The sequence below is a fragment of the Volvox carteri genome (genome assembly GCF_000143455.1).
Source record: "Volvox carteri f. nagariensis unplaced genomic scaffold VOLCAscaffold_58, whole genome shotgun sequence".
Lineage (NCBI taxonomy): Eukaryota > Viridiplantae > Chlorophyta > Chlorophyceae > Chlamydomonadales > Volvocaceae > Volvox > Volvox carteri.
This window is the reverse complement of record NW_003307601.1, coordinates 443,551-454,621: the sequence shown is the minus strand read 5'-3', so window position 1 is coordinate 454,621 and position 11,071 is coordinate 443,551. Positions and strand designations below refer to the sequence as shown.

Below are 11,071 nucleotides of genomic sequence, written 5' to 3'. Positions count from 1 at the left end.
GGTTGCGCGACGAATGGCGCCTCAAATCGAATGCGAAGACGAGCGTGTGCCGCTTTTTAGAAAGCAGCTGGAATGCGGGGGTGGTTGAGGGGGAAGCTGGAAGGGGCCCGGTGACCGTTCCACGATGCTCGGAAACCGCTGTGCTCGGGTGCCCGGGTACGCGCAGTGCAGCCCCTGCTCTCCTAAACTCTGTAGCGCTGCAATGCGCTAGGTACCAAAAGCAAACGTATGACTTTGCGAGCTGCAGCGCATTGCGGAATGGTGTATCCTCTTTGCTTGAAGCTTGCCTGTGCGTACTGTGACGTTTAGAGCGGGCGGCGTCACGTGCTCTGTAAATGTAGTACCGCCTACAGAGTTGGATCACTCGGTTGTCATATAACGCAATTTCATTATGTCTTCCATGCGCGCCGCGGTCCACCTATGAACTGAATGATAATGTGGGAAGTCGACCGGTGGAAGTCGTGGGCGTCTTCGCGGCAATAAATACAGCGCAAACTACCCACCTTGCGCTGCACAGACTATGTACAGCACAGGGTGGGGCCAGGCGCGATCTGTGTTCACTTGCCCGTCAAAATCACCGCAGGGGTATCAAGTAACGTCGGTAAATCGTACTTGCCTAAACAGGAGCGTGGATTTTAAGGCTACGGCCGTGTCTTCTATGTTGCTGAGAGGGCCACGACATGAACCGCTGGCGGGAGGCTTGCACGGGGCTGCTGCGTAGCTTCGGTCTGCGTCGTGAAAGAGGAGTCACCTTAAGAGGACCCGTGGGTCACAATGTAACTGTTCTACAGGGCCGACCGCTTAAAACCAGGTGTTCGTATGCCAGAGCATTTCCATCACAGATACTTTAACGTGTGTTGCAATTTTCATAAACGGCCAGATCATTACTATCGGAGGCATTGGGTACGTTTGCCTGGCTTTTTTTAGCTGATCCAAAATGATGAAACTTTACAAATGCGTACAGGTGAGAGCCGTGTTCTAAGCTCGGAAAGCAATGCGGCTCACTAGGAGGTGTAGTTGAAATATGTAGTAATTATTAGTTTTGCTTGACTCTTCTACATTTAGATGTGGCGGAGAGATAGTGTGCAAGTTTTGCCTGGCAAAGAGTGAGAGAACATGGATGACTAATTCTATCCAATAGCTGGGGGGCGCCGCTTAAAACCCTCACTCGGAATACATGGTTTAGGGTGGGTAGAGATAGGGGAGTCCCCTCTATCTTATACCGTTAGACGCGGCCGCATCCTTAGGCGATAAGGGCAAGGCCTGACTCGACAGTTATGATCTGCATGCTGTGCAATCCAAATCCGGCAAAGAGCAACATGCGTCGCTCGCCTTAGTGGCTTTCTGTTAAGGAACATTCCGAGGAGAAGGCTTGAGATACAGTGAGGATTTGTCTTTAGCGCTGTATCTGCAGGGACTGCCCCTGGGCAGGGGCACCCTTACAGCTCGACAGGTATGGATTACTGATGCGCGAGTGCTCGTGCACAGCAGAGTTGGCACCAAAACATGTTGCATCCGTTCGCCAGCTTAAGGCGACATTGCATGAGAATGTAGACGATGGTAGTATCAGTCCGCTCGGTGCAAGCAGCCTAGTCCGATTCGGTGAAAGCGAAAGAAGCATGGAGTTAATAGACATTAATATGAATATTTTTGGAAATATTTGAGTCCAGCGCATGCGGCTTATCGACCTGCTCGGTCAATCCATTCCCAGCTGTTACTTTGCACATGGCCTCTTCAGACCTTCCAAGCTTACCTGATGTAAGCATGACACCGCAGGCATGACAATTGTTCCTTTCACTGACGGTTTGGAGTGCAACGGTTTCTCAGCGGGGCAATTTGTACGGCAGTCGTATTTTACCAAGCTTAAAATCCCGTTCTCTGCTCGTGCGTTCTTATTGACGCGACCTACACTGAATCAAGCAACATTTTCCTCAGTCAACCTTCTCTTTACCTCGTCTAAAAAGTAATCCAGAGATGTCGGGCAAGGGCGCGAAGGGCCTTTCCGGCAAGGGTGCCAAGGGCACGATGGGCGACAAGTTGAAGGGCGACAAGAAGAAGCCTACGAGTCGTTCAGCAAAGGCCGGCCTGCAGTTCCCTGTGGGCCGTATTCACCGTCTTCTGAAGGTGAGCTGTGGAAGCTTTGGTCCATCGTTGACGAACCTGACGAACCTCAGCTGATTGACCGTCATGCCCTTGCAGAGCCGCGTCACAGCTAACGGTCGTGTTGGTGCTACGTCTGCGGTGTACGCTGCGGCTATCTTAGGTCAGCGAAAGTTGGGAACGCATCTGAGTCCAGCCCGGCCTAGCTGATGTTTTGCCCGCCCTTATTTTTCTGTTATTACAGAATACCTTACTGCTGAGGTTCTGGAGCTTGCCGGCAACGCCTCCAAGGATTTGAAGGTGCGACTTCGTCCAGATTGTCAAGGTCTTGAGGCGAAAGGTGTGCGCTGACCAGGTTACCTTGCTTTCTATGAGTGCAGGTGAAGCGTATTACACCGCGCCATTTGCAGCTCGCTATTCGTGGTGACGAGGAGCTTGACACGCTCATTAAGGTGCGCAGCCAGGGATGTTTGACCGTGCGCGTTGTTGTTTACCCTGCCCTCTTAGTCGCGAACATATTATCGAAAATTCTCAGCATCGTTAAACTACCGTATTTGGATTTATTGCATAACCACTTGCTTGCTTCCCGCGCGCTTCCCTTCTGCCTTGCAGGCCACCATCGCCGGCGGTGGTGTCATTCCGCACATCCACAAGTCGCTCATCAGCAAGCAACAAAAGAAGGAGGGCGTGCCCATGCTCGCATGATATGCGTGAACATGCTGCATAGGACGTTGCTTTTCGTTGCCTGCGGAACGCTTGACATGACCCCATGTATAATAACAATCGTTGTAACTGCAACCATGCTTGCATGATTGACATTGACGTTTGACGTGGCAATATCGGAGTGATTCGGTGTGGTTCTGCCTTGGGCCGAAGAGTTAGTTAGTTACCACCGTAACGAACGGTCAGTTGCAAGTTGCGTGCACTGGGCCAATGCCCCCTCGCCCATGAGATAAACTATCATCTTGATCTGTAAACTCTCAAGCTTCGCTACAACTTGTCCGGAAGCTTCTGAAGTATTCGTAGTTTGGCACTACGCGCGCGTGCGTTCGCCTCCGTCTCCAGAGCACTCGGCACAATTGGCTTGCGCGTCACCAAAGCGGCCACCTTTCTTTGCTCCAGCAAATCAAGATAAACAAACTTGTCTTGCCCGTAGACTAAGTTCTCCTCCTCGGGCGTGGGTCTCCCAGCAGCTCGCATGAATGCATGCTTGACAATACGATCCTCCAGGCTATGAAAGGAGATCACTGCCAAGCGCCCTCCTGGCGCCAGCGCGTCGATAGCATCGGGCAGAGTCTGAAATCACATGGAAAGCCTGGCTTTAGAAGCTTCCGCAGCAGCCCTAGCAGCGAATTGTCACGCAAGCGGATAACCTACCTTCTCGAGCTTTTGGAGCTCGTCATTTACAGCTATGCGTAATGCCTGCATGAAGAGTCATAAGACATTGCCGTGCTGCTAAAAGACCAGACGCACTCCTTTGCCTTCATGCCTTACCTGAAAGGTCCGGGTTGCTGGATGTATCCCTTTAGCAGAGGCTTTCCTTGGACTTTTGCCCACCAGTTGCGTCTGTCCAACTGCTTTCACGAGCTGCTGAGTCGTGCGAATTGGCGCTACCTCCCGCGCCTGCACAATCCTGCCAAATGTTGCGGTCACGGACCTATTAAAAGCAACACACGTGGAGGAATGCTTTGCGCAAAATGTCCTAGACTAAATCATATGCACATGTGCCCCAGCCTAAAGACACCAAAAGGGCCAAATAGCCAGCCGTTCCTATCCCCTCTTCCTCACCTGCGGGCAACCACCTTCCAGAGCTTCTCCTCCCCAAAGTCCCGTATGATGCGACCAAGCTCAGCCTCTGACCAGGTATTCAACACCTGCGTAAGGCATAGCATGCCCAAACACACCGCTGTAGTGGACAGGTTCGCCAACGCATATCCGTATGCTACTGTGTTCTAGTAGCTTTTAGAAGTTCCCCACGAATTCCTGCGTTTCATTGACTGCATCACCCACCTCCTCCGCGCTAAGCGCTGCAGTGGGGTCCATCCGCATGTCAAGCGGCCCATCGCGCATGAAGCTGAAGCCCCGATCGGCAGTGTCAATCTGGAATGGCGAGGGCGCACGCGGACCCAGCAGGGTTCAGGCATCCATCTATCATCCACACCCATGCATGGCAGTAATGCACGCTACGAGAGTTGGCACGGTAGTGGGGAACAAGCGGGAGGAGAGGTTGCAATTTCCACGTGTGGCTGCCGGGCACGATACTTGAATGATATTGCACTGCGGCATACCTGCATAGAGGAAATCCCCAGGTCCATCAAGATGCCGTTTGGCCGAGGTGACGGGGTGCTGACCGTTGCCAAAAGCCGCTTGAGATCTCTGTGACATGTATGCGGGTAGGTCAACGCAACAGCGCAAACCTAAAGCATTGAAGCAAAAGTACCTGACCACCAAACACTTTGCTTATGGCTTGTGTAATGGAAAAATCCCTTAACGCGCTGACGTGGACCACGAAAGGGATGAAACTGTTGGATTGAAGGGTCGGGCCCGCATCCCTTTCCACCTTTTCCCGCGCTGATTACGTAAGGCCCACATGTCGTCTTCTTCAGCACCATACAAGTCCGCTTCACCATACAACCCCGCTGCCAGCCCCTGCCAAGATCTTCCTCATAATCCTCGCGGATGTATAGCACCTGTAGTTCCCTCGCAGGAGCCGCACGTCCAGCCGTGCGCTGCGGCCCGCCGCTTCTGCACGGATGCGTGGCTCCGCCACGACATGCGCGGTAGGATCCAGGTCGATGCCCAGCAACATTTGCATTTCCTGTTAGACAATTTAAGGAACAGCGCGTAATGTGAAGCAGTAAACAGCGGCGAACGACCGCTTATGCTGCGAAGCCAACCCTGCGTCGTAGAGGAGACATGCTCCGCAACCTTGGGGGAACGAATGGGGGCAACTGGGAACCGTTCCCAGGCATTCTGTGTTTTGGGTCACACCTAAACTGTTTTATTTATTACTTTGACACATCCTCAAGGTGTTTTTATCATAACCCCAAACTCACGGGGTGCGCGGACGCAATTTTTGCTGCATGGCCCCCAGCGCCCAGCGTGCAATCCAGGTACACGTTGAGGGTGACAGGCTGGAAGGCGTCCAGAACTTCATTGAGCATCACAGGGACGTGTGGATAGGTTGCCGTAGCCGCAGTTTCATCACCGGGCCCGGAAGTAATTCCGCTGACAGCCCCGGAGCATGCATGCTGGATTGGGTTCAGAGGGAAAGTGCATCGACGTGCTGCTGCGCATTTCCAATATGTACCAAACAGTCCTTGCCTAAAAGCGAAGCTACGGGGCCCAACTGCGGTTGCCAAGTTGCGGCAGCCTTGAGAGCTAAAGAGCTGGCCGAGCGCCATGGAGTTGGAAACTAGTCCACCTAAGACCTTCAAAAGGAATAAATTACAGCCTCCATCAACTGGCTTGAGCTTAAAAGGTTGCCGACTACTTAGGCCCGGTTGGGCGTAGCCCCTAATAAAGTTCTTCCTTCGGATTTGGGAATGGCATAGTTGGAAATCATGAGCAGTGCATACGATGTCTGCAAGCACAGGTAGCGTCACGGCGCTAGCTGCAGCTAAAATTGTTAGAGAGTCCGCCGATCGAGGTTCGCCTGCCGCCAAGAGGGAAACAAAGCAATGGCGATCCCCTTGAAACAATCGGCCCTAAATAAATCAAAAAGTCATGGAGGCCCCACTAGTCGGGGTGTGGACTGCGGAGATGACGGTTACGGAGTAACCAACAACGGGTTGTGCAACGAGAAGGCGCAAGTACCGCCTACCGTGCCGGGGTCCCGGATGCCGGGAGCTTAAGATGGGCGAGGAATCTGCAAGCTTTTAAGGCTGCAATTTACTATGGCCACAGTAGCATTCACGCATAAATGAGCGCCACGATTTCTAATCGGTGGTTGTTCCTAGAACCTCACCTAGCGGAGTCTTGGCGATATTAGTTAAAATGGCTGAACACAATATTCCGGCATTCATCCACTATGAGGACAAGCGATGTACCCTTTAGCTCTCATTCCAGCAGTACGCTGCAGTAGTAGTCATCGGTTTCTTTTGGTTTCGTTGGCCAGGCTCAAGAAACATCGGACTACACTTACAGAAGCGCTTTCTGCACCTTCTCTTCCCAGCGGTGGATGCTGTGCTGCGGCCCTAAATCAGTCGGATCCTCTCTCGTCCCTCGAAACTTGTGTCAAATTCTGTCCGTTGAGGCAACCGACCCAAACCTTGTTGGCGTCATGCCCGGTTACACCGACCCAACTTCAACACCGACAACCCGACACTTCAACCTTTACGCCATTCCCCGCTCAATGCCAACGCCATTGTTTAGTGAGGAGACGCCGGTGGCAAATCGGAGACAAATTCCGCCTGTACGACGACCAAAAGCAGTATTTGACCGTCTCCTTATCGTACAACATACTAGGGCAGGATTCCATAAAAAACTTCATTACTCTTGGAGCCAAAGTGCCTCGAGTACGTCCCACCCGCAACCCATCCTCCCTGGTACCTCCCACCCGCGTCATAGCTGTCAACCCTGTTGCCTTCAAGCCGTTAATCCAAGCACGGCTACACGCCACAACTTTCATCTCCGACCGCTGCCCCATGATGCACATGGTCGGGCATGGCCTCTGGGCCGAGACAGCTTGGGGCATTCAAAAGAGCTGCCTCCCCAATTATTGAAACAGCAAACCCCAATTCGGTTGCAATTTTAGGATACTCATTCCGGGGCGCGCGGGCGGCGGCAGCACGTCACCCCAGTATGGGATATGAATATTGGCATCTCTAGGGTGACGTACCAGAAGAATGACGTCATGGCGTTGCAAAGTGGTGTGGCAGCGTTTCCCGTGTGGGCAACACCAAACCACGCCGTATAACCGATATTCGAACGGCACAACTGCAACAACCGCAGTTGCAACAGGACGTACCGTTGCAACGATTGCAACTGCAACGACATAACCACGGCCCGCCAGACTGCATGACGTCACCCCTAGCCAATCCAGCATAAATATATTTCCGATGAACCCGATGATGGTTCCCTTTTCCTTTCCATCAAAGAGTAAACGCCGCCTGGAAGCCGACAAGCCACAACCACAGCGCACTTGCACCGACAAATAGCCCTAGGCAAGTTGCGGGATTGGAGCCGCGCTTCCAGCAGCACAGGCACTGCCGTCATCAAAATTTGTATGAAAAAGTCTACGAGCATTCCAAAAAGTAAAAAGCACGGAGGGAATCGTACGACATAAAAAGGGAATCTGCGGGACGGGGCCCCAGGCATTGCCTTCGGCAGCTGGGTGCACATTCCCTCCGTACTGAGCAAATCAACCCACGATATTGTGGCGCTGCCGGGAAAACACCATCGATGTTGTTTTCCCGCCAGCGCCACACACAACGGCACCCACCTTCCAAACCACACAAACATACACACACGCACAGGCACTCAGCCCTCGTGCCCACCCAGCGTCATCACCACACTCCTTCCAACACTCCTTCCTGCCATCCCTGGCTGCACCCAGCGTGGCCAAGCGTGGTCCAATGTCATACATAAAAAAAGGCTAACGTGCCGCACTACCCCTCCGCTGCGGTCCCCACGTACAAGCGGCCACCCCGCGGGATGCAGAAAACGAAGCTCTGTGGCCGTATTAAATAAGCAGGAGTTTAAACTATCTCCAAACCGTCCAGGTGAGGGCGGAACCCACCGTTCCTCTCCCCCCCACACACACAACCCTAAGTACATCGTCCCCCACCACTCAGGCGGAAGCCCCCTCATCCTCACTCCAACCAGCTCGGCCTTGCACACGCATGTGCACATACATACATACATGCATACATACTTGCACACACGCTACATGCCGAGCATGGTATGGAGGATGGCAGAACTAGGACGACGCAATGCTCCGCGTGACACTCCTAGCAAGAGCTGCGACACGCCTCAGCAGAAAATAATGCTGCCAGGCGCCATGTGCTGTAACAAGCGAGCACATACACGAAAAAGTACGACGGATTGTCGTACGTCTCCATCCACGTGCCATGGCGCAAGAGGCGGTCCGATCATATGCACGTGCGGGGGAGCGTTGCGTGTCCCTAGCCATTTCCTCCCGGGGGCTTCCCCAAAAGCCCGTGAAGCATCTTGAAACGGAAAAAACATGCTCCCAGTCGGGCGTAATATCAGTACCCCTCACCGTCCCCGCTTTACGCCCGGAATCCTTGCCCCCAAATGCGCAAATGCTCAACTCCCCGAGCGACCAAACCACGCGAATCTACCTACTTCATCGCCTGGACACCAACATTTCCCAAGCCCAAGATGGCGAAAATCAACAAACAACAGCCATACCACATTCAAAGCAAAAAAGGAATAACTGAAAGTCAACCGAAACGCCCGTCTCGTATAAACGGTGCTTTGTTCAGTTTAAAAACTTAGGGCAATACGGTGGCTAACGCCACGTCTTTAGCAGTGGTCATCTGCGAGCTCTGCTTTGCAGTGATGGCTGCATTCCACCGCACCTCGCCATTTCCCCTGCGCCTTATCTGGGTCAGGGTATGCGGGGGAGCGCACACCAAAACCCCGCACCTTTCGTCGGGTGGTGATCTGCACTTGCTCGGCAAGCACGCACACGCACGCATCAAAACACCACCAGGACACGCGGCGTACCCCTAGCCCCTGCAATCCAGTTCCCTAGCCATCTCACCGAATTAAGTCCAACCGAACAACCCACTCAAACCGCCAACCCACTCAACTGCCAACCCTACTCAAACCGCCAACCCACTCAACTGCCAACCCACTCAACTGCCAGCAAAAGCACAACCCGAAATCCACAGCAGGTCATATCCTTAAGCACACTGCTGTTGACCAAAAACAAATCCATCAACTGCGGAATCGCACGCCGGATGCCCCCCCGCACCTTCAAATGTAAATTACCGATAGCTGTACGTCCAATGACACCTCGGGTGCAGTACAAGAAGAAAACTGGTTCAGGTTTCAAAACAAAGCTTAACCGCGTTAACCCACTTGATCACTAGACAAATTTTCTCTCCAGAGTCAATGCGAGAGAGACAAATGACACCACGCACGAGCACATGTCCTGATGATGCAAACAATCAAGAACGCGGTAGCTCTAACAAGCACAACAACCAACTCGCATGTTTTGCGTATCCTAAACCTTGTGTCCAGCTTTCCCTTGCGAACGAGACTCTACCAAGGGAGAACCTAATGCACCATTGAAACGAAAACAACCATCCGGATTTGAAGGGGGTTCTTCCCCCCCAGGACAGACAGAAATACAAAAATCATCCGAACACCCACCCAACCATGCTCACGCTAAACAGTTTCCCACACATGCAAGGGGGGAGCCACGCTGGATGACCTACCGTAAAACCAAGACGCCCGCGCGGCTTCCCCCCCGCCGCCGCATCCGAGTGCAGAACCCCCAAAGCAATCGCAAACCACAATGTCTGATACAAAGTCCGCTTCCCCCGAACGAAACATACCGCACATGCTGATGGCGGAGTTCAGTCCCAAGCAGCTCCAAAACCAGCCCAAACCCACACGCCTTTGACCACACCTGGGTGATAAGGCCCCCGAAAGCATGTTCGTATGGAAGTACACGGAATAACGTCGTACTCAGTAATTGGCTTGAATTCACGGCAAATTCGCGCGTGTGAGGCCATCTGAGGTTGGCAGCGTTATTTTTAACCTGTCGTGCTCGGCAGGTATCCGGACAACCACGAGCTCCTTTCCCTACATGTCCCCTGCCTGCCTTCGATCCATCACTTTCCCTCCCTCCGGCATCCCTACATACATACGTACATACATATGTATACACACATATGAATTACTCGTCGTGCATGCGCATCATCACACAAGTGATCCTTCTCTTACCTTCAACCTCCCAGACGAAACAAAGATCTGGCAAAAATAATTTTAATTTCACAGCACGTTGCCGCCTAGCCGTGTCACATATACACACACGCACCTCGCTCTTCCCCTCTTCCCAACTCTTACAACCCCCCTCTCCCGCCCCACGCAGGTCCCACGCACAACAGCGTGACTTTACTCCGTGAGCCAGAACATTCCTCAAGCACCCTGAAAGCCGTAATCTCGTCATCTCACCCCGCCCACCCACGTCAAAGGATCTATATCTAAGGCCGTCTGGCCCGCCCAGTCCGAAGCCAGGATCAAGTCCTGGGGTCAATGTACAACACAGACCAGTACCGTACGACTCCCGGGGAGACATTCCCGGGTAGGTACAGCAGGTACGTAGCGTAGTGCCGTACATACCGTATGTTCAGACTTCTTCTCTTCCATGGACGGACGGACGGACGGGAATCCTCACCACCACTCAAATGTGGCAATCCGATACACAAGTGCCAAATCGGTCTGGCGAGCCATCAATCGTTTGATATTTATTTCCAAGCACTGGATTATAAATAAGCCATGGCCAGTTTAGGCAATCGATGTCTGCAGATGAGCCAAGGTCGAATCAACCTCCTTTTTCCCAAATTTCAACCCGAAGTACACGGTCAATTTTCGGTCCAACACAGCCCACACATAACCCACGTCATGCATGTATGCATGTATGTCTTTCTGTGAATTTCTGGTTTGCACGTGCATGCTATGTACGTGAATGTCCGCCTGTCTGTCCGTCTGGTAAATATGCTCCAAGCAGCCCCAAGACACAATCCCCAGGTCAACACCCCCCATACCCGTCATACGAGGATGTGACAACCCCCCTCCATCCGGATCTTCCAATGACCAGAGTTCGCATCGGCCTCCTCCCTGACGAATTCACACAATTGCATACGTACGTACATACGTCCTTATGTACGTACATACATACATACATGGGTACATGCATACATACATACATACATCTGCATACATGCATACATACATACATACATACATACATACATACATCGAGGGTCGTTTG

The 11,071-nt window shown here is 52.6% G+C and overlaps 3 protein-coding genes across 3 annotated transcripts; 2 read left to right on the top strand and 1 right to left on the bottom strand.

Moving 5' to 3' along the window:
- The first annotated feature begins 1,899 nt into the window (after nt 1–1,899).
- Nucleotides 1,900–3,094, top strand: VOLCADRAFT_109344 (uncharacterized protein). The gene is made up of 5 exons (XM_002956182.1): nt 1,900–2,124; nt 2,200–2,263; nt 2,345–2,400; nt 2,481–2,552; nt 2,713–3,094. The coding sequence occupies exons 1-5, from the start codon at nt 1,975–1,977 to the stop codon at nt 2,803–2,805; spliced, it is 435 nt and encodes a 144-aa protein (XP_002956228.1). The 5' UTR covers nt 1,900–1,974; the 3' UTR covers nt 2,806–3,094.
- Nucleotides 3,091–5,264, bottom strand: VOLCADRAFT_97159 (uncharacterized protein; the record flags this gene model as incomplete). Its single annotated transcript, XM_002956130.1, has 9 exons — nt 3,091–3,169; nt 3,242–3,396; nt 3,478–3,522; nt 3,595–3,733; nt 3,889–3,974; nt 4,111–4,200; nt 4,389–4,476; nt 4,791–4,918; nt 5,157–5,264. The coding sequence occupies 9 exons, from the start codon at nt 5,262–5,264 to the stop codon at nt 3,091–3,093; spliced, it is 918 nt and encodes a 305-aa protein (XP_002956176.1).
- An 832-nt stretch (nt 5,265–6,096) lies between these two features.
- VOLCADRAFT_97158 (uncharacterized protein) lies at nt 6,097–10,189 on the top strand (the record flags this gene model as incomplete). The annotated part of the gene is made up of 5 exons (XM_002956181.1): nt 6,097–6,145; nt 6,670–6,758; nt 7,658–7,823; nt 7,896–7,945; nt 10,169–10,189. The coding sequence occupies 5 exons, from the start codon at nt 6,097–6,099 to the stop codon at nt 10,187–10,189; spliced, it is 375 nt and encodes a 124-aa protein (XP_002956227.1).
- Between the last annotated feature and the right edge of the window lie 882 nt (nt 10,190–11,071).